The sequence below is a fragment of the Ambystoma mexicanum genome, chromosome 11 (genome assembly GCF_040938575.1).
Source record: "Ambystoma mexicanum isolate Mex_15411 chromosome 11, UKY_AmexF1_1, whole genome shotgun sequence".
In the NCBI taxonomy this organism is placed as follows: Eukaryota; Metazoa; Chordata; class Amphibia; order Caudata; family Ambystomatidae; genus Ambystoma; species Ambystoma mexicanum.
This window is the reverse complement of record NC_090934.1, coordinates 87622320-87645962: the sequence shown is the minus strand read 5'-3', so window position 1 is coordinate 87645962 and position 23643 is coordinate 87622320. Positions and strand designations below refer to the sequence as shown.

The window sequence follows — 23643 nt, the reverse complement described above, 5'->3', positions numbered from 1 at the left end:
TCCTGAGCAACCTGCCCCTCCACATCATATGCCTGCTAGATCCTCCCAGAGTAGTGTGTGTCCCCCTTGGTGTAGAGCACACAGGGGCAGAGTGAGATTCTGCATGCTGAGCCTGCAGTCCTGAGCAACCTGCCCTTCTCCACATCATATGCCCGCTAGATCCCCCCCAGAATAGTGTGTCCCTTGGTGTAGAGCACACTGGGGCAGAGTGAGCTTCTGCATGCTGAGCCTGCAGTCCTGAGCAACCTGCCCCTCCACATCATATGCCTGCTAGATCCTCCCAGAGTAGTGTGTCTCCCTTGGTGTAGAGCACACTGGGGCAGAGTGAGATTCTGCACGCTGAGCCTTCAGTCCCGAGCAACCTGCCCCTCCACATCATATGCCTGCTAGATCCTCCCAGAGTAGTGTTTGCCCCTTGGTGTAGAGCACACTGGGGCAGAGAGATTCTGCAGGCCTGAGCAACCTGCCCCCTCCACATCATATGCCTGCTAGATCCTCCCAGAGTAGTGTCCCTTGGTGTAGAGCACACAGGGGCAGAGTGAGATTGCCCCTCCACATCAAATGCCTGCTAGAGCCTCCCATAGTAGTGTGTGTCCCTTGGTGTAGAGCACACTGGGGCAGAGTGAGATTCTGCACGCTGAGCCTGCAGTCCTGAGCAACGTGCCCCTCCACATCAAATGCCTGCTAGAGCCTCCCATAGTAGTGTGTCCCTTGGTGTAGAGCACACTGGGGCAGAGTGAGCTTCTGCATGCTGAGCCTGCAGTCCCGAGCAACCTGCCCCTCCACATCATATGCCTGCTAGATCCTCCCAGCGTAGTGTGTCCCTTGGTGTAGAGCACACGGGCAGAGTGAGCTTCTGCATGCTGAGCCTGCAGTCCCGAGCAACCTGAAGAACCTGGAGTTTCGAGGAGTGTGAGACTATGCTCCCCCTCAGTGTGAAAACTGCCAGCACATCGCAATTCGTGCTGGGTGTCCCAATGCTGTCAGTTTGAGATGTTAGGCCTGGTGTCCCAACACTTAGCAATGGCATTCCTTTGCGCGAGCACCACCTGATGGGTAGCAGCTGGACCCAACATAGGTAATATCTGAGCACTTTACCCCGATCAAAGGCCACTGGCCTTCTGCGCCCACATAATGCAGGAAACCGACACGAACTGTGATGGCCACAGCCTCCAACCTTAATCACATGGCAGGGTCGCCTGGGCAGCTCTCCCGAAACATGACTGAACCCCCATAGGATATGAAGGGACTCATTGCATCACTGAAACGCGGCTTGAGGACTGGATGGTGCAGTACCAAACCAAACCTTTAAGTTGCGCAGAGAACACCGCCTTGCCACTTGACCCTTTCGGCTGCACCGGGTTGTGTACCAAGTCCAGCTGTGTCGCAACAGGCAGCCTGGTGTAAATCACTTTGCACCAAAGCCTGAGCCTACCAAACGTCATGCGTGTCCTCTTCCTGTACCACACAGCCCGGGGGCATAATACACTATGCAGACAAGCCTGGGTGCTGCCAGACCACTAGGGTGGTGATGGGCACAGTACAAAAGTTTCACGCATCGGATCATGCTGACTTAACGTGTTCACACCGGTAGCCTGGCAAGCGCATTGACGCACAACGCCCACTTTGCCAATAGACTGCCTTGGTGCAATTGGGGAAGGTTCCAGCTTTATCTTCGGAGAGACTTTTCCATGGTCACACTGGCATCTGTACCTGTAGAGGGCTGCAGTGGAAGATTCTAGGGGGTGGGGGGGGGGGGAGGAAGAGTCCTTTATTTCACTGTTGCCACAATGTGATCATTCCATACCTTCAATGGTCCGGCATCTGCAGTGCTCTACTTTGCTTTTACCTTGGGGATTTCTTCCTGAACACTGGATCCTTCCATGGGTAAACGGTAATACCTGAAATGTTAACTGAAATATTAGTTTCAAAGGGTGCCGCAGAAATGTTTGAAAAAATAAACGAACGGCCAAAGAATTGCGAATTCGTCATTGAAAAAAAAATTACGTAAAGCCAGATTGTCAATCAAGGATATCGGGGGTGTACCCTGCTTCCATTAAAAGGAAACCGGGAGACAAAGATTTAAAAAGGAAAAAAAAACACTCACTGGGAGGCGTAACTCACATCGCAGGGAAGGAGCCGTGCAGAGGAACAGCAGGTAAGTGAGGAGGAGGAGGTACGTTTTGAGGTTTGGGGGGGGGGGGGACTAGGGGCATTCATGTACGTTATTATTTCGTTACGGCATTTCGAATTCGTGATTTTGGAATTCTAAATTTCCGTTAATGAAATAATCGCATACATCCGTTCCAAATGCAGTGGAGGCCTGATGAAGAGAACCGTCAGTGAATGCTTCTATGCGAGAGCATAAGCAGCAGACCATGTACAATGAGAGGACCGTGCATGTTCAGGGCCAAGAAGCGGAATATGAATAGAATAGAAGAGAAAGCAAAGGATGGACGCTGCTGCACACCTGTGCAATTAGTTATTCAACCTAGATTTAAGGCAAGTAGTGAAGTGCAGGAGAGAAGGACTCAACCCTGACACTAGGTTGCGGTGAGTACAAGACAAGAGACGAAGGGTGTGCAGGGGGGCGGGGGAGTGGAACACTTGCGTCCCCTGCACACTCGATGTTGTCAAAAGGCAAACCATAATTATTTATAATTTCGTTGATAGTTATGCTGTGTGGTTTGACTTCCCACTAGTTGGGAGAGCGAACCCTGCGCTCGTGAATTCATGGTAGGCTTATGCCCAATTGGCTCTGTTTCAATAGGAAATATTCTGGTAATGTTGCTCCAACAGTTTTCAAAAAATATATACAGTTTATTAGTATATCGTCTTATTGATCAAATCAACATGTATTTCATTAATGATGCAATAATTCACTATGCGCCATGTTTTGCAACAATATTGCATAGATATTGTATTATGCAGACAACAATTCATGGCTTAGTCAACATAATTATACTGGCTTTACGCGTTTCGGGACTCGAGGGCCTTGCCTCAGGAGCAAAAACCAATTTTCATACAATGTTCACAGAATCTAGTAATTCTTCTAAGTTCTTCAGAGAAATCTCTGTAACAATAGATAACAGAGTAATCGTGTTTTAGTGATATTATACTCGGGAGTCACTTATTTCTATCCATACAGCGTAATATTCTTCATTTTAGCTGGCCCTACCTCTCATCGGTGCCACATGGCACTCCTTTAGAGGTCATGTTTAAGTGATGCTTCTAGGCAGTGAAGAAAGTCACTTCCCAGCCCGGGGATGCCTAAAGAAAAAAGGATCAATCTCTACTCCCCTGCTGCTAAACATGTATTCCAATAAGTTACAGTGCTATTTCTATCCATTTGACCTACCCCCTTAGGTGGTTAGAACCACATCTTTACGGGGTCAGTTCTTCAGAGGTTGGCGGTGCCTAACTCAGATTAACACTTCAAAGAACAATCCCAAAGGGCTATTTAGCAGTAGCCCTCCATCTGTATGGGAAATATAATCCTATCGTACTGCTGCTTATCCATGAGACGGGAAGTTAGTCAGTCCCGTTCTGTCTTTACCTTAGTGTCCTGTGTCCCGCAATGGACGTCTCGTGGATTAGGATGGCCGCTGTCTCAATGAGTGGACTCTAGTCCTAAATGAAAGCAATGGATAACGTGGAGTTCAATGTGTCTAACATACTCAAAAGGAAATATATGATGTGAAAAAAAACCTCTAAGTGCTGCCTACCTGCTGAGTAGGTCTTCACTAGAGAAGTAGTTCTATGGCTCTGTAGAGACACGGCGGCCATCTCCTGTTAGAGTACTTGCGCCAAAAAGAAACGCTGTGTTGAACCTCTTAAGGGTAAATGAGGGGGCGTGTCACTCGTGGCCCTTAGATAACATACAATCCTAGTAGGTCATCATGGATGGCGTAAAACCGTACCGTTAAACGTTTAAGTTGATGGGTGTGAAGTTCACACGTTTTACAATGATTTGGATTTCACAATTCATAAGTACATTCTACTGCTATGTTCTGCTTTCACCTCTGACCCGGGCAGGAATATTGAGACGGGGACCATGTGAAGACAGGATCTCTCACCTCCCCCCAGAGGGAGCCGACACCATGCACAGGGAACTGATTTAATGGCTACGTGTTTAAACCATAGAAGCTGTGTGCTTCAAACAGCAGTTCATTAAAGAAACATTTTCTCTGGATTTAAAAATGTTCAGATGCTTCGGCATTCGGTGCACTTTTGCAAAGAGCTGGTCATCTGACTACCATTTACTGTAAAGCTGGTTTTCTTTGCATCTTGGGTACAGTACAAGAAGCTCAGCCTCTGCAGCTCCGTTACTGTATTAAAAGGTTTCCCCTTTGTGCTCACACTGTACTCCAACATGCTTCCAGTAGGCAGTCAGAACTGTAAAATAAATGTAAATGGTGGCACCAGGAGTAGAGCAAAGCATATCGCTTTGGCAGGACACACTATATTCTCTTTTAAAATGGGTGCGTCTGCATCCCGCTTAATGTTTATAGAAGACCGGCTAATTCCCATGGTGGAACTGCCACAACAGAGGGCATGGCAACCTCCATCCCATTGAACCCACCTTTACACATTGGTTGGACATATGGGTGTCCTTAGTTGTGGACAGAGTTAGTGTAACAATCGGAAAGGAACTCTCTGGCTGGAATCTGCAGTGTTGCCTTTGAGCTTTCAAGTGTTTCCTCCCCTTAAGATCTTAATCCATGTCACGGCAGAGTTTTCTCTATTTTTACTACTCATATTTTGAGACACGTGGTTTGTGTGTTTTTTGTTAAACATTATTTTTTTAAAGCTCAGGCTAGATGCCTGTTGGTGTCTAATTATGCTGTTAGGTTGTGTACTGTGCACTGCTGTCGTTTGCATGGTCTCCAGGTGCTGTCGCGGACCTGGTAGAGATCGAGTTGGATTGGTTAGTTTGGAGGGAAGAGGCAAGGTCGCAGTGCTTGATTTGTGCATCCTGTATCTGGCGAGCCCTTAAGATTGTTATCATTTTAATCAAAGGGGCCATATAGATGTGGAAGCGATCCCTTGGGAACCCCACAGATAATGGGCTTGAATTGAAAAGGGGCAGCCAGGTAATTTCTGTGGTCAATTAGGGACAACCTCCTCCATTGTAGAGTTATGGAATCACATTTCTTCAAGCAATTTAATGTGGTGTTGATGAAGGTCGTTGAGGTGTTGGAGTACTAGTGCCGAGGTGATGTCTGCTGTGATTTTGAGGTAGCCCCCAAATGAAAACTAATTCCTTTTCAGTGTCTCTCGGAGGTCTGACCCTAACGTGTGCATGCAGTCGACATGTTTTTAGATTCTACGTGCTCCTAGATTTGGCGGTCTCCTTAGCGCTATCGAGTTTTGGCTGGGAGAGAGTACAAAAGTTGAAGGCATCTTTTGCGTTTCCGGCATTGTTTTTTAGAAGTGTGCAAGCAGTTAAATAAATTGTGCAAGTAGAGAGCTGTTGTTTCCTTGTCAAGGATAGCGTATAGATGTTTGGGGGCTGAGGTGGATCAGATGCCTTCACCAGTTTTTTTAAATGTAGGGTTCAAATAATTGTTTAAAGCGGTTTATCTCTGAGGTTGGGGGCTAAATGGCATTGCCCAGGGTTTGATTAGTGCTTCCAATTCCGTTCCTTATTGGAGCGTAGATGGCTTGCTGTATGTTTTGAAGGAGGGTTTCTCTTCTCATGAATTATTTGGCAAAGTTCTTTCTCTGGATGCGGGGCATGGATTTGTTCGGAAATGTGTGGATGCCTCTGTACTGAGAATTAACACGGTTCAAAAAACCTGCTCTATGGGAGGTTTCCTTCTCATGAAGGTCCACAACCATGTTGTAGCTCGCTGTACATTTCACAGAGGAGAAGTCTGGCCCTTTCCCCAAGGCAGTCCAGTCCTGAAATGCTAGGCAATTCTCCTCTGAACAGGAGTACCTACAGCAAGCCCAGACATGTTTTCTTAGCCTTGTTGGGTCTCCTTAGTGAGCTGAAGCTGTCTCTCCAAGCACAGTGAGCAAGGGATCCACCTTGGGATTACCTTGGGCAACACCGGTATGTGCATCATTTTGACTACCTACCTCTTGTACTCTAGGAAATTCGTTTAACATCTTCTTTAATGATAAAATGAACCCGGTTTGTACAAACATTGACTCCTATTTAGTCAATGTACCAATTCTTAGCCAGTCTCGCTTCTCCCGCAAGGTCCATTCCCCTGTAAATTCAGATGACCTTGAAGCCCTGATCTATCCCATTCCAGTGCTCCTTGCTGTACAGCATGCTTCACCGCTCATACGTTTTATGAGATACCATCTATCCAATGTTCGCAAAATCTGTTCCTTCCTCACCTTCCATGCTACGAAACTCTTGATCTCTTCCCTCATCTTCTCCCGTCTTTTCTATTGTTCTCCCCTCTTTGGATTCCCCGCCTCTCATCTTGCTCCTCTCAAATCCCTCTACCACTCAGCCATTCGTACCCTTGGTCTTCTTGCTCCTCATGATTCCATCTCCTCTTCGCTTTCTTATCTTGGCTGGCTTCCCTTTCACTCCCAACTTAAATTTAACTTCCTCTGTCTTGTTTTTAAATCTCTTCATGATCTCGCTCCCTCCTACCTTTCCTCTCTCCTTTCTACACTCCTTTTCGCTCCCTCCGATCTTCTGATCTCTTCTTACTCAGTGTTCCTCCATCTCCTTGTGCCTCTTCTCGTTTCCGATCCTTTCAGCTCCTTGCCCCCCTACACTGGAACTCTCTACCTCCCTCTATCCGCTCTTTCTTCTTACTCCTCCTTCCACGCCTCCTTAATCTTTTCTTCTTCACCCCCTGTCCTGACTTCCCTCCTTACTTCCCCTACTTCTTTCCTACAATCTCATTCTTTCCCTCCTTCTTACATCTCCCTGTCTTCCCCATTCTCTCTTATGCCTCCTTCCCCTCCCCCTTGAATTCTCTTCTTCCCCCGCCTTGTCTTCCCTCACTACTTCCCTCTTTTCTTCCTCTGCTCTATTTCTCTTATATTGACCTAGGTAAATTGTTCTACATACGCATTCTGATGGTTTGTCTCAGATTTTGTAATTTTATGCTTCTATTTTATCCTAATTTATTATTGTTGTAATGTAAAGCGCTTCGGCGTAAAGCGCTATGTAAATTTAATAAATACAAATGACCGGGTTTGTGAATGTCGCATTAGCACAGGAAAATGTACCTCCAGATTTAAAAAAATCATTCCTCACACCATTGCTTAAGAAATCAACATTGGACCACAAAGTTCGAACAAATTAACAGCCAATTGCCGGCTTTCCATGGCCCTCAAAGGTTCTGGAGAAAGTTGTGACCACACAACTGCAGAGCAGCCTAGTAGAAAATTCCATTCTTGACAACTTCCAGTCCGGTTTCAGACCTGGTCATGGGACCGAGAGCTCTGGTGGCTGTGTGGGATGACATCCTAAGGAGGCCGCTGATGGTGACATGAGCATTTTGATTTCCGCGGCCTTTGACACAGTTGATTTCGAACAACTGTTGACCAGATAGTCGGTGGTTGCCCAGGTCTCAGAGGGGTGCGTTGAGGTTGTTCTCCTTTTATTGGAAGGTCAGGCACAAGCAGTCCAACATGGAAATTTCTGTTCTGACAACCTCCCTGTTCTATGTGGTGTGCCTCGGGTCCTCATTGTCCCCTATACTGTTTAATGTTTCTCAGGCCACTAATGGACATTTTCTCCAGGTTTGAAGTGAAATAGCATTCTAATGCGGATGATATGCAAATCTGTTAGACTAAAATCTGCACCGGAAGCCACACTACGTATTCTTTCTTACCTGTGATACTTCTTAGGAATACCCTACTCCTTGTCCTGCTATTTTTGATGTGGCTACATCCTTCTCATTCAAGGTAGAAAATCTTGGCTGCATATGGGAGGCATCTTTGGGCTGTAATGCCCATGTCTCAGAAGTTGTTAAATCTGTTTTATCAACTCTAAAGCCGATTTTATTTGCCATTCATTTCTGAATCTCATCGTGATGGTAAATTTGACTTGATTATTGCAGCACTCTTCTTCTGGGAGCACCTGAGAGCCAATTGCATCGGCTGCAGGTGGCCCAGAATGCCGCTGTCAGGCTGGTATATAATCTGGCAAAAAGGTACCCATTTACAAGTATCGGAGGTATTTGCACTGGCTACCCGTTCGGACATGATCGAATTTAGATCGTTGTGTCTAATACACAAGTGCATTCCAAGGAGTGGAACCAAGCTACCTGGCTTCTAACGTCAAGTACTATCAGCCACCCCGACCCCTGCGTTCAATTGGGAAAAATGTGTTGGTTGTTCCTCCTTCATTTTTTCTCCCGGGGGTGATCAATGCTCTTCTATTAAGGACTTCCTTAGTGTTGGAAGAGGCTGCTGTAGCGTTTCTTTATTTTCCATTGGCAGTGCGGCTTGACGTCATACGTTGTTGCATCTTTCCTCCAATGTCGGTGTGTGTGCTGGACGCTGCGCAGACAACCGAGGCATCGGAATTTTCGGAATTGGAATAATAAGCGGCAAGTGAAATCAAAGCAGCCCCAACTCTTGGCTTTCTGCTCATTTCTGGGAGGTGAGCTGCTTTTGGGTGCCTTTGTTGTATTGGTCGCTGGTGAGCTGAGGGGGGCAGGGGGGAGAGGCGGAGCACTGCTGGGCCCCATTTTTGGTTAGAACTGATCGCTGATGAGTGGCCTGTTGTATCCCTATTCGCCGCCCCCTGCCTGTCCTTGATTATGAAGCCGAATAGGGTGAGGAAATATGGTTTGCGCAGCGCTAGCTCGCGTGCGGGTAATCGAGCTCGGAGCTCCACAGTCGGAGATATCCTAGTGAATGGCGCACCGTAGCCCACAAAAGATAAATAAAACGGCAGCTTAGCAATACAAAGTAAAATAACGTGATACTATGGGGTACCCTCCCAATTGAGATTCCTGTTAATCCCAGCCTGCATAACTCTCCAATTGCTAATAATATTGAAACGACTGAGAAAGTAGTGGTATCCCCTTGCATTGGCCATAATTCACAACTAAACCTATGATTGGGTCTTCAGAGGAAATCTCTGGGGTCAGTTAGTGGAATTTAGAATTCCAAACTGATTATACCAATATTGATATTTTATTTCTATCGCGCTCATACACAAGTGTTTCAGAGCGCGAAAATACTCATGTAATTGGTACCCAACTGTCGGCCACACCCGATTTTGAGCAAATGATATCCTCTACTAGTTTTCTTTCCTCATCTGAGAGCAATTTCTGACTGATTTGGTGCATCTGTTTCTTCAGTAAGAGTTAATGTTGCAACCAAGGGCCATTCCCCATCCTCACTAAATGCAATGGCTGCTTCGATTGAGTCTTTATTTCTACTTTGCACAAACATGGCCAAGGAACACAGGAACTTAGTTATATTAGCCAGATTTGTGAATGCCTTATTAAATTCCTATGATGAAGTCATTAGGCAATCGGACATCGATGGAAAATCATTATTGGCACATAATGTGCTGGAAGAACATGATGTTGGAAGGTCGATTATTGATCCAATAGCCCCTATAATAACACAGGAATTTGGAGAGGGCTATACTGATGCTATAATCTATGACGCATCGATGCTTACAATTCACGAGGAGGAAGTAGCGGAAGAAAGAGAACGTATTACCATCTCTCCTGTTGGGGCAAAAACTAAAAGGAAACTTGCGGTTGGCCAGTTCCTTATGGTGCTAGGAAAAGAACACAATCTAGCCGTAAGTCTAAAAGGCAAATGGAGCAATCACAATCCTATAAACCCAGTTAGCAAGGTACTACGGCTCAAACTATGAGCTTGACTAATGGTTGTAAGGTGCCATGTGATGCAGCTGGGAGAACAAGAGTGACTAATACTTTGAGTGATGGCACTATTCGGCAAGTTCAATTGTTCGGTCTGTTGGATAAATGGATGCAAAAACACGTTGCATAGGCCCCATCCTCAACTTATCATATAAAGAGCTGTCAATTTGTAACACAGGAAAACGATGCAATCTCTATACACTTTTATTTATTTGGAAAGAGTCCAATAATCAAAAATGACAAACCAAATCATTTTTTTGATATGTTTCAATCCGCAATCACATATATGGATTTCTCTGTGTGGGAAGGGCAATTACCCCTTACCTAAACGCACTTCCAATTATATACAGCACAACTCTACCAATCACACATGCAAATAAAACATCTCATACACTGCATACATACTGATGCACAATTCCGAAGATTTAGAACTTGAATGTGCCATTAATATTTGAAACCCATTTACTGTTCTACCCGCGGTCTGTTCCTTGCAAACCTTTCCCAGGCAAAATGCAGAGCGGACTGGTGTGGTGTTTGAATTATTCCAAAACAGATAAAAGTTCAAAAATCCAAATGTAGATTAACTGTATGAAGTGTCTTCAATAACTGTCGGGAGGTGGGAGCCACTTCTTTGGTAATTACAACTGCAGGGTGCTATGTTTGGAAGGAGGCGACCATAATGGTTAGAGGTATTTACCAAAATGGTCTTAGTAAAATTTAAAATTTGGACACAAATGTATTGTCTCAGTATATGTTCTTGTAGTTGCATTTGTATTGAGACATGCAGTTATTTTAGCTGTTATCTGAATAGTGTTTGCGATTTTATTCTTTTATGTATTAAGGGAAGAGTCACACGTTGTATTCTCTTTTGTATGGTTTTAAAAGATTGGAAGAAATGCTTATGAAATTTGTATGCATTTTATAATTTGGAATGTTTTAATTCAAATGTACTGAAATTTGTAATGTAATTTAATGTTCTAAATGTGGTTAAGGTTTATCTAACCAAAAACAATTAAGGGCCCTTGTCTCTGCCAGGCACTTCCAGTCGAACTACGCAACATACCTTCTATTACTCTTTCTCAGAAAAATCTGAAAACTCATTTGTTTGAATAATTTTCTTTCTCTGGTGTTTTGTGGGCAACGGAATTGAATATCTGCGCCTGGATGCAGGTTTCCTGCTTGGTTCCGGAAGGATCTATACAAGTTTCAAATCAAACTTCGGGTTAAACCCCAACCATTACAAAACTGATGGAGCCCCCTTTTTTTTGCATTAAGGATTTCTGCTTTTTTGTGACGAATCGCTTTATTAGGCGACCATGTCTTGCAAAAAAAATGACATATTCAAATCAAACTTTGCAATGTAGGTTTGATGCACAAGTGCTAGAAGTAGCTCCTGGTTATCTGGCATCACCCGGGAGGCAGGAGCTTTAAATGTCCTCTAGGCATCCTTTATCATTTATCATACACGTTCCCAAACAGACCTGCTGTCACATAGCTGATTGTACGTCGCCAGCCTGCCCAAGGAGTCCGAAGTGACTCATGCTACCTGTTGGTTTGAAGCTAACCAGACTCTCCGAGGCTTCAGTTAGGAGCTAAAAAGCTCCCAACAAGTTGTGACCTTGCATAGCAATTCAACCTTCTATAATATACAGATGTAAAATGAATCTGGTGTGTCTTTCGGGGCTGATACTATCTGTATTAATGGAGTGTTTGGGAGTGTTCTGTGTGGCTGGTACTCTGTTGAATTGCTGAGGAGTGGAGTACCTCTAACAGTTCCATTTGAGAAGAGGAGGAGCATATTGATAAAAGCCCCCTACTCACGCGGAGCATCGCAGAGTGTTTGGGAGTGTGCGGTTGTGGGTGGTTGAAGATGGACCCTACCACTCATTTAGCGCTCCGTCTGTAATCACGGACTCCCTTGCCATGTGTGGGATTACAGCGTATGCAATCTGCACCCGTGGGTGATGGACAAATATGCTGTTCGACTTCAATGGACCATACGGTATGTGATCTGAGGGGGGTTAATAACTTTGATCGATTCCCCCCATTCCCATGTCCTCACTGTGGACATCTGAGTATACCCCCCCCCTCTCCTCCTCCTCCTCCTCCTCTGCCACAATGTCTGCCTTGGCGAAGGTCACGCCTTTTGACTTGTCCAGAGCAGTGCACCTGGGGCTGTCAAAGCCAACCCTGGCTGCTCCGACCCCCCCTCTGCTCTTACCGTGTCTGAGCCGTGTTTGGGTGTCTGTCCTCGGGGTTGTGGGTGCAGCAGGTGTCTGCTGCTTGTGTGGGGGAGGAGCTGCTGTTGGGTGCTGCAGCGCATGCGTGGCCCGTCGTTCGGGCTGCGAACTAGAAGTTTGTGGTGTGACAGCTGACGCGCCCCATCTCCTGGAGGGAGGAGATGGTGGTGCACAGGCTGTGTTGTCCAGGGGCTCACATGCGTCCTATGCAAACACCATAAAGTTCGTCTGGGACGCCAGTATTCAGACGGAGCTGCATAAACGCAATCTAAACACAAGTTTTCACAGCAATGTTGATACTGATCAGCTTACAGGTGCACAATTCACAGGCTCCTTAACTGCACTCCCCCCCGCCCCCCCTCTTCTCTTAGAGTACTTGTGTGGCGTGTGCTTCAACTGATATAAAAGACCCACAAAATCATCAAATATCATGATCAACGCAACTTTGAGGTGGAAGAATGTCCGTACAGTGATGTAATTACCAATGCAAAACCGGAGTCACTAACAGATGGTCAGGAAAATTCTTGATGAGGACGTTTTTATAGCAGCAAATGACTTAACATTTCATGACAGTGAACGATTGGGCGTAGGGAGGAAACGAGTGACCCACACAATGAACGGCGAAATTCGCTATTTCTAGCTGACAAGCTAATTGAAGATCTTAAAAATATAAATGCAAAACTGACCCTCCCGTTGTCAGTGTAACAAAACGACAATTCAATTGATGAAAACGACAATTACAAAGGCTCCATTGAACTTGAAAGAAGTAAATACTTTCATAAGTGGTACTCCGATCTTCAGCGCTCCTTTCAGTTTGTGTATCTCAGAATTTTTACCACCCAAATAAACTGACTGATTGTGTCTAGTACTATCCCAATGAAAATAGCCTGTTCACAGAACAGAAAAAAGGCGCAGTACCTTGGTACAAAAGATACAAAATACAACACACATAAAAGCTAAGTATGAAAGAAAATGTGTGAATACTGAGAGGAGACGTCCTATATCTGATTCTACCGAAACAAGTGGTGATAGCTCTTCTGATTCAGGCGCACCCAGAACCGCAAGAGGTTTTTCAAAAGTGCGACAACAAAATTACATGAGAAAACAAGGCAGCTGGTAATGTTTGATTGACCCTCAAGCAGATTTCTATGAATTAGTAGAACAAGTGATAAATCAGCTTAGACCGAATATAATCTCAGCATTGACAATAACTGTGGCACCAACGATAAAACTGAGCATTTAAACAAGAGCCTCGAAGACCAAATTACCTAAATTTAATAAATTCAATTATTAGTAAATGCAAAATTATCAAACCTGGAGCATTTACAACAGGAAGTGAAAATTCTCACTGCTAATAACCAGAGGAACAATGATGTCTTCGTTGCGCAAATAAAGGACCAACTGAAGAACAGCGCAGAAGATAAAACGACTCTTAGCCGAGGTGGCACGAGAAGCATTGATTATTCTAACAAAAACAGCAAACGCTTAATGAGGAAAATCCGCTACTGCGGTCCTCAGTTGATGTTGCACGTCTCGATGGATCAAGAGTTGGAAATGTGGGCAATAATGAACAAATGGTTGAGGGAACGGTCCGAGCTCTCTAGCTACAGGGGAACAACAAATAAACCCCGAAATTGCAATTGAGTCCTCACCATCGACCATTATTGTCATATTAGACTCTGTGGAGACTCCAAATGAGAACCAGACGGACGCTGTACCTGTAAGGAAGTCATCGAGAATTAAGAGCAAAGTTATGGAATATATCGAGGACGAGGCCGAAGTTAGCCATCCATCGACCTCGGCAAACGCTGATGGCCTTATAGGACCTTTGACATCAAATACAGAAACTAACTCTGAGCGAACGCCGGAAAAAAATGAAACATTCGCAGTCTTTGACAAAAATAAACGAGAAAGTATGATCAAAGGAGGAGCAAAAGATAAACTGCCTATGAAACAAAGAAAACGAAAAACCTGCCTAACAAGAACAAATCAAACTCTAAAAATGTGTGCACATTTCTAATAATAAATGTAATGATTCAACCTGCACTGAGTAAGTTAATCCAAAGTCATCAGGTGAAAGAAACAGTAGCCGTTATTGAAGAAGCGGAGAATCCACAGATAAATGGGGGAAAAAGCAAGTGATCATAATGGAAACTGAGGATGATCCTATGATAGAGGAACTGGCAAATCTGTCCACTTATGAGTCCAATATTAGTGGCGTAACATTAGACGAAGGAGGAAAACCTGAAGCTAGGCTGGCACAGTAACGGTGACCCAAGGACAATACAAAATGGAAAAATTAGCTAGTCAAGAACCTGCACTATCGAGGTTACACCTGAGAAGGAAATAATACAGAGCATTCAATTCCAAGAGCCAGAGGAAATAACAAGTCCCAAAAAAAAAATGCTCGACACTTGACGAAAGATGGGCAGCAGTCATCTGTCGAATTCCGACTTCCTGCATGATAAACTTCAAGAAGCAAAATCTGGCAACAGAGAGCAGAGAGATGGCGAAGCATTGGGTGAAAAAACTGCCGAAAGAAAGTCATAACATGGGATGATAAAGCAAGGGAAGATTGGAGAGAGTATAAGAGTGCCATTTGACAAACATAAGCCGTTGACAAAGAAACAGGAGGATATAACTTCAAACTTCTGCCTTTTATTAGAAAGAAACTTTCCATCAAATGATGGTTAATTCTAAATAGGTACAACGTGTTGAAACTTTTGAACCATCTCCCACAGCTACGCTCGATAACAAATTATAAAAACAGTTGAATTCATACACGACGCAATAACTGATCGTGTACTTCTACACAGAGCCTTCAGAGACGTTATTGTAGAACACACGTATGACTTTGAAGCGTTGGGATTTGGAATAACTGAACCATGGGGTGATTCCCCATATATAAAAACAAAGACCCTGGGAAATCAACAACCAAAAAGATCAAAAGTGATTAATTCACAAAGGAATTAAGTTGCAAAACAAAGTCAATTTTGAAAGAGTGACTAAAAGCTCAGACGAAGATTATGATGTGCCCCCCTGTGCCGAAGCCAGATCTGAACCTAAAAAAATTAAAATCACATTTGCCTATAAAGAGGATGATCATATCATCGATAATAGACGGGAGAAAAATGACAAGACTTGTTGGAACCGGATTGCCAGCTCATCAACAAAACAAATAATGCCAGATGAGAACGATATTACCGGTTTTAAGGATAGGGAAATGGAACGCAAGAGGCTTCATGCACCTGTTTAACAGTCTTGGAGGCACTGAAACATTACACATTATTTGCCTCCAAGAAACTTGGCTTCTTAATCAGCCCTTGGTGGAAGGCTACGAAACATCCAATATGCGACAGTTGAAATAACGAACGAGAAAGCGAAAAACAATGCAAAAGTTCATATAATTAATTTATGTTGGCAGCATAACTCCTAGGATGAATGGGTGTATCTTGACGTCATAGGAGATTTAATAGACACAATACTGTTTAGTTTGAAGAAAGCCAAGATTATACTCTGTGGTGATCTCAACATGGAATGTTTAAAAGTACAAAATGTGATCGCCCCACCTAATACAAAATCCGACAAAAAGAAAAATCGGTTGCTTTTAGCATGGGAAGAAGAGATGGAAGTTCGAGGAATGAAAATGCTAAATGTAAACCTGAAAGGGGATATCCCCTCCCCCCAAACCTACTTGGCAAAATGAGAGCTCTAAAACTATCCTCGACTACTTCTATATGTCAGAAAATGTGCTGGGAAATATTGAAGATCTAAATGTAATTGACATGCAATACAGTGACCCTGAGCTGATAAGAATTGCCCTGCAAGGACTAATGACGAAAAATGAGTTGAGATGGAACAACGATGTATCCAGTACACCGGGTAGAAATTGTCTAAGACTGAAAGAGCAACAGATGATAACAATGACAAATCTGTTAACGGGAGAAAAAATAAAAATCTATAGATCAAATGGAATACCCTGCCCTATTGCAAGCCTATATTGAAACTTCCAAAGTAAACAACTCAATTTTAAGAAGATTCACATGTATGACAGAGAAGTAGTCAGCAAAAAACGTGAACTGCGAAAAATCAGAAGTTTACAAAAAAACGCAGCTAAAGATTATTTGAAACACAAAAATAAAGCTCAAAAAAAGCTATAAAAATTGGATGCAAATGCACAAAAACATGATGGTTCAAAATGACGTTGAAAAAAATGTTGCCAATCTTATCCGCAAAAAACAGCCGCCTGTTTTGGGAAGTGATAACTTGGCAGTCCCTCGACAGGCAATTCAAACTAACATGGTGACGGAAGCAACATGGATAGAGCACTTTGTGAATCTGTTTGCTAAAAACACTGACAGTGAGTATAGTGAACAAAACACTCCTTCAACCTGGAACATCTCCATTGCTAAGATAGACATCCTTGAAAACATCAAAAGGTTGAGCTCGTCTCGAGCTCCTGGGCCAGATGGCCTCACAAACCAGACATTAAAATTACATCCTGATGCGTGGGCGGAGTTCTGCTACACCCTATTCAAAAATATAATTGAGGAAAAAAGAATTACGGACTCGTGGAAATGCGCAATAATTGTGCCTGTGCTGAAAAGGGAGTAAGAACAGACCCAAAAAATTACAGGCCTATCGCCTTTTTAGATGTTGTGAGAAAAATCTTTGCAACCCAACTGTTATTACAACTGACAGATTGGATAAAAGTGGCAGGAGTGGCCGACGATCGCCAAACTGGCTTTGTGAAAGGTGTTGGATGCGGACTAAAGCCAATGATGATCAATCCACTAAAAATGGAGGCTATAAGGAAAAAATCCAAAGTATACTTAGCCTTCGTAGACTTGGCCCACGCGTTCGATAGTATCGAACGTGAGCTTCTGTGGACAAAACATAGCAAATGGGGGTGTCCAGGTAGCCTGCTTGCTGCGATTTAAAGAACTCCATTCTGGCACGACGATAAAAGTTAGATTGGACTTCCAAGGAACACTTTCAGCAGCCATCGGAACAACAAGAGGTGTCCTCTTGAGGCCACTCTATTCAGTGCATTTATTTCCGATTATAGAAGGAGCATTTCGAAACAACAAGATCATTTGCTCCGAAAATAAATGGAAATCGCCTTGGTCGCATACTATATGCTGATGACACCGTCTTAAGGGATGTTACTCTGATTGGTTTGCAGAGGAAATTGATGGCTCTAAAAGAGTATACAGATGCAAACTGTCTCGTGATTAAGCCAACGAAAACCGAGATATTGATACTTCAAAATCTAGTCGGATCAAGCAATCGGCGAAAATTCTATTGGAAATTGGAAAATAAACCCATCCAACTCATGATGGAAATCCAGTACTTGGAAGTGATGATAAACTTCCGTATTAATGACAATATGGTTGCGACTTTCTTTCGGAAGTGTAAAGCTTTAGCAGCCCATGGTGTCGTATTAAATAAGAAATACGGGAAATTCACCTTGAAACCGACTATTGAATTTTATAAAGTAAAAGTGATACCAGCATTAATTTTTGGTGCTGAAGCAATGTTAGGCTGTCCGGCTGAAACATGGGCCTGGCTCAAACACATTCTGGGGTAAAGTACTATCATTGCCCAGAGGGACCCCCACTGCTTGTATTCAATATGAGCTCGGTTTAACTTCAATCAATGCAAAGGTGATGTGGAACATGCTGTCAGTGTATAGGAACGTTTTGGGAGCGGATGATCTTCCTCAATATCGAATTCTTCGTAACGATGAAAACCACTCTGATGTTTCAATTTTGAGTATGTGGGTGAGATCACGTTAAAACAATTGCAAACTGACCAACTGCTATTGAATCAAAATCCTAACGCAGTAAAAAAAAAAAAAATGATGGGCCCAAGACTGTTGTGAAAACCAAGACCAAAGATCACTCCATAGATGCATGGTCAAACGCTTCTGAAGCGCGGGCAGTTAATAAACTTATCTCCAAAATTTTCCATGCAATAAAAGAAACATCATACAAAATTTCAAGAATTTGTTTCAAACCAATTATGAATATAAGAAGGAAAGACAAAGATTCAGATGAAGATTGTAGATTTTGTAAAACAGAAAAAGAAACGTTAAAACACCTTGTACTATATTGTAAAAAATTAAGAGACCCAAGAACAACTTACTTGGGACCAGAATTTCTGAAGAGGTCGCATTTAAATGGCAAAGATTGGTGGAATGTAATTTCAGAAGGAACAGACTTTTTAAACACATTTTCACCCTAACATTTTACTTGGGGAAACTGGAAAGTACTATGGCGGACCATCTTTGAGCAAAACTTACTTTTGCTCATAAAAAATATAGCTGAGCTCCTTGATAGGGGACTATGAAAGATAACGATATAATACACGATTTTTGTTAAAAACCTGAATCTTTGTTGTATTATTTTGAAGGCTTATGAATGTTTGAAAATGTTTGTCTTTTGCAATTCCTTTTTGATTATGTTGAATATTTTAAAAGTTTGTAATCTACATAAAATAAAAACATTTTAAGGTCCTGCGAGCCGGGATATTTGTTTGCTTCAATATAGTGTCAACATAAGCACAGAAAAATGCAGTGCTTTGATTAATATTCTATCTAGGTAAGCACAAGCTGCTCCGTACACGGAGCTGTCTTGTAAGTGAGCCTTCCATGCACCAATAGGTTGCAGTGTACTACAAGCTGCTCAGTACACAGAGCTGTCTTGTAAGTGAGCCTTCCATGCACCAATAGGTTGCAGTGTACCACAAGCTGCTCAGTACACGGAGCTGTCTTGTAAGTGAGCCTTCCATGCACCAATAGGTTGCAGTGTACCACATGTCATGTTTGCGTGGCACAGCAACATATTTGTGATGGGAGCATGCAGTTAAAGTACAGCTCCATGCACTGAGCTGCTATTGTTTGCTTAAATGTCACCCGAAGCATTGCATTTTTCGGTGCTTCAGGTGACATATTTCAACAAAATGCACCACATCCAACAGGGGGCGCCTTAAAGAGACCTGCGCCCACGGTGCTGTGTGGAAATGGCCGGTGCCGAAAGCACTGTGCTGGAATATCCGGTGTTGCTAATTAAGATTGGGGTATAGTCTACTCTTTCCTAGATTTTTAGCACCTGTTAATTGCGATGGTGTCGTGCAGAGCCCCCTTTTATCCATTGTTTCTCGGATAGGGATTTCTGGTTTGACCCACCATCTTAACTTTTAACATCCAGGGATCAGTCTTGTTTCCCCACACATCCTCAATCTTACACGCCTGAGTATTGGCTTACTGAAATAATCGAAAAAATGCAATGGGTGTGCTCATTAACTTGCAGCATCTTTGCAGGATCAATTCATATGAATAAAATTGGCAGTTCATTTTCTTTTTTTTTTTTTTTAAGGAAATTGATAGAATGATAGTGGGTTTCAAAAGTGCCCACTGACTGGCCTCCTCCTTTCACTATTGGCACTGAAGAGGGTGTGATGAGGTCTCCAGCCTATCTCTGCAGACCGACAGGTGGTTAACTCAGGAGGTCTGATGCCACCTCGAGCCAGTGGATCAACTGGCTGAGGGAGAGCAACCTGGGGGTCCTACACATTCAGTCTGACTCGCGTGTCAGTCGCCTGTCATCCTCGAACCACCTAAGACCATTCTCCAGGCAGACACGCTTAAGTCTCCGACCCTGCCATCAGGACCTCCAAGGAGGAAGTTGATAAGGCCCCAATCGCACTACGAGGAGACTGTTGCACAACCCTGCGATGTACACAATTCTGCTTGGAAATTTGGCACATAACTAGGAACACCCCACGGAATAACGTAATCAAGGTCACCAATGCCCAAACCTACACCCCTAACCCTAGTGTACTAAAAAGCACAACGGCAACAGACTGATCTGTTACTTCCATAGCCAGCTGTCCCAGCCCCTCCAGGCACACACGAAATCCAGGATGGACGCACGGCTTGATGAGGGGTTTAGGCTGGTACACTCAGCCTCAAATGAACCCAGGGAAGGCTGGAAATGCCCACTAACCCCGGCCTTGCAGCAGTTCGGAATCCTCGGTGCAGACGCTCACCAAGAATCTCACTCAGGATAGGAGGGTCTGGCGGTGTGCCGGAGGTACGCTCTGAAGAAGACTGGGGACCAGTGCAAGAAGCAGAGGCTGGGGAGGTGGTAGCAGTGGAGAAGCAGGGGGCGGTGGTGAGAGCGGTGTGGGAGGTGCAGGAGGTGATATCTTCAGGATGGGAGGGTGAAAAGATGGGGCCATCAGGAGAGCAAAGCAAACCGGAAGTGTTAATAGTAAAGCTGGTGGTAACGTCCGAAGTAGGAGTAGCAACAGAGGTTAAAACATAAGAGGCAAGATTGTACAGAACGACGTGGTGGTGGTAGTGGAGGAGGTGATGACATTAAAGATGAACAAATGATATGTTATGATATGGCATTTGTAACGCGCCTATACACAAGTGTTACAAGGCGCGACGAGGCAGGGAGGGGGGAACAAGGGGAAGACAGACAACGATCCTACTAGGCCAGGTGTCATTCAGATCGCGCAAGTGCAGGGGTAGGGGGAAGGGAGAAAGTGCAAGGGGAAGGTGAGGGGGGGGGGAAGTGCAGTACAAGGTAAGTAGAATAAAATAAATAAGTAAGAGGGCCAGCTGGTGGCAAGTGCAAGGTAAGTGCAGACAAGTGTTGGGAAGGGGAGGGGGGCTGTAGGGATACAGAGACAGTCCCGCAGTGCAGGGGTTGCCAGGGAGGCAGTGCAAGTGGAGAGTGGCTGGGCCCAGGACTGGGGCCGGTTTGAGTGGCCCAGTTGCAGATTCAGTGCAGTTTCAGCCAAGAATTAGCAGGAGAGAGGGAGAGAGAAAGCAGAAGCAAAGAGGAAGGTTTTGAGGTGCTTCCGGAACCGGAGATGGTTCTCAAGTTTCAGGGAGGCAGGAAGGCTGTTCCAGAGGGAGGCCCCTGCCGCGTACGTAGAGAGATCTACCCCCAGCTTGTTACTTCGAGAAGCGGCTGACCCTGAGGGAGTTGGAGACGGATGAGCGAAGGGCTCGGGAAGGAAGATATTTAGGAAGAGAGAGTTGAAGGTAGTTAGGCCCCAGAAGGCCTTGTGGACAATGCAAAATGGGAGTGAAGGTTGGTCAGTTCAGGAAGGTTAAGGAGCAGGAAGTCCAGGGTATGCTCAGGCCACCTAAGGATCCCTCTCCCGCTCTCTTTGCTGGCTAAGAACAATGCACACTCCGTCTGCTTGTCCTGAAGCCAAAGTTAGCGGAGTTCTGCGAGACTCTGAAAAGCCGGCATCTGGACTGGACCAAAGACAAGGGTGTGAGAGCCCTGTCGCCCTGTACCTCGAGTGAGGGGGGGCAGTCTCCAGTGACGGGCATCGACTGCAGAGGCATGAAGGCCTGGATACCTGCACCTGGTGGAAGAGACCATTCTTCAGAGAAAACCATCCTGATGATGATTTAGTTTCTTGTGGGGAGTTCTGTTGCATTTCAATTCACCCTTACTTGCACATTATGCACCAAATAAAATGGCAAACTGACCATGCCTGTACTTGGAGTCCTTGATCCCGGGTGTCCTACATGGTATTGGGAATGATATTCTGTTTTTTTTTTAGGCAAAATGATTTACGAATACTTTAAGGAAATTCAGTCCCACTTAAATCCAAAATGGCCTCTGTATTGCTTTTGACTAGATTGTTCATATAATTGCTTGGATTCAGTGGAAGACCAATACTGTGGATGCTCACTGACATTTCTTCTGGAGAACCTGAAGAGACTCCTCGTGATTGCTGTGCATTCGCTTTAGTAGCAAGACCTGGGAGCCGCTGCAGTGGATGCTGAATCTGAACCAGTTCAAAAAGCTTCCTTACAGATCTATATAGTTGTCAATGGCTTTCACTTCTAGGGAAATATTAGAAGTGCTTGGAGGCAAGTTTGAAAACCTTAAATTTGAGGTAGCCTATTTGTGCTTTGAGACTTGGATAATGTTTATTTAATACAGTGCTCGCTGCAGTTTTCTCTTTACTGGCAAAACAAGTAACTGGTGTAACTATTTTGACACTTAATGATACTCCAAATGGGAATCCCCTTATTCTTCATTAGAGAGGTGCTCATAGCCTATTATCACCTTTAAAAGTGCATTGTGCTGCACAGGGAGGCAGAACTGGACCTATGGATGCCATGTGTTTTGTTCAGATCAGGGGCAAAGGTCTGAGTGCCTTCTGTTGGTTTATGGGCCTACTGTCAACTCTTACTTCCATAAAGTACCTACATTTTTATTCAAGAGGTCATCCTCTAGCCCAAAATCATGTAGTTCCTTCAACAACTATTGCCCACACCCCACCATCTTAACATCTAACTCTAGAGCAGAAAAGAAAAGACATCGCTGTACTATTCCTGACGAAGACTAACACTAGATGTGGTCATGGCCTGCTCACAAGGAGTGTCCCAGCAGCACACAATAGAGTACAGGGCTGAGTGAACACTAATGGGGAAGCTTGTACCCCGAAAGGAACATTTCTTCCCAAGAGTGAATGAAGTTCAATGATTTGGCTGCTATGGATGATTCTGCTTTACTGGTTTTTGTCTGTTGCTTTTGAAAGTTGCTTTAATTTGTTTTCACCTTGTCTTCAAATTTCAGCTTCAGAAGCGATTCATCTTGAATTTGCCATCCTTCAACGTCCGAATCATTGATAAAGAAGGAATCCACGACTTGGAAAAGATCAGCCTGCTGAAGGAGTAGCCCTGCTCTTAACGCCCCTTTTCATGCCTTTCCTTGTTTTCTACTGTTATTGGAGTGAGGCTTGTACAGAAGCTTGAATTAAAATAAAAATTGAAATGCCAGTCCTGCTGCTGATTCTTATTTAGTGGTCATCTTCTTGCCTGCTAACTGGAGGAAAACTTTGCGCACCATGTTTTCTCAGGGACAACTTGGGTGCGGGGGGGAAGGGGGGGTGCTTGCTTAAGTGAAATGTAACCTTGTAGTGAGGCCGCCCTCTTGAATGACGTAACATTTATGACTTATTTCCAGGATGTATCATCTTAGCGCTGCTATGACTTTTAGATGCTCCTGTGGTCTGTGTGCCTCAGTTCATGCCTCTCGGGTGCATTTACTGAACAAACATTGTACAAACTTTGCTTCCATTGTTTTCAGTATTTCAGAGGTTTCTCTTACCCAGTATGTTTGGATGGAAACATTGAAGCATACATTCGTGTCTCCACTTTATTAACTTCCTAACCACTGTGCTCTGGCCAACCTAAGTGTGTTCTCCAATCTGCTTTCTCTGGCAAAACCAATAATAGGTACAGTTGGGTGTTGGACTTTTCTTAATGAAGAGGAGTCTGGCATGGTGCTTCTTCATGAACATCGAATTTGGGATGTAGGGGCCTTTTGCTCGCAGATGTATATTTGGTATCCACGACCATTTATCTGTTTAGCGCCCAAAAACCCGTAGGCATCAAGGCCCTGGTTACAGAAAAAGGGGCAGCATAAAGGCTTGTTGCAGGAGTAATTATCAGACATTTAGTGACAGTCTTACTAGAGGTTATCTCTATATTGGCGATCTCTTATGAAAAGAGCCACGTTTTAAGGTGCTTA

General features: G+C 44.2%; 1 protein-coding gene across 1 annotated transcript in view; it reads left to right on the top strand.

Moving 5' to 3' along the window:
• PSMB2 (proteasome 20S subunit beta 2) overlaps positions 1-22889 on the top strand; it is a 132323-nt gene extending 109434 nt beyond the window's left edge. The window contains exon 6 of the mRNA XM_069622598.1: positions 22687-22889. Within this exon, the coding sequence (XP_069478699.1) occupies positions 22687-22788 (102 nt within the window). The 3' untranslated portion in view covers positions 22789-22889. The remainder of the gene's footprint in view (positions 1-22686) is intronic.
• The last annotated feature ends 754 nt before the right edge of the window (positions 22890-23643 follow it).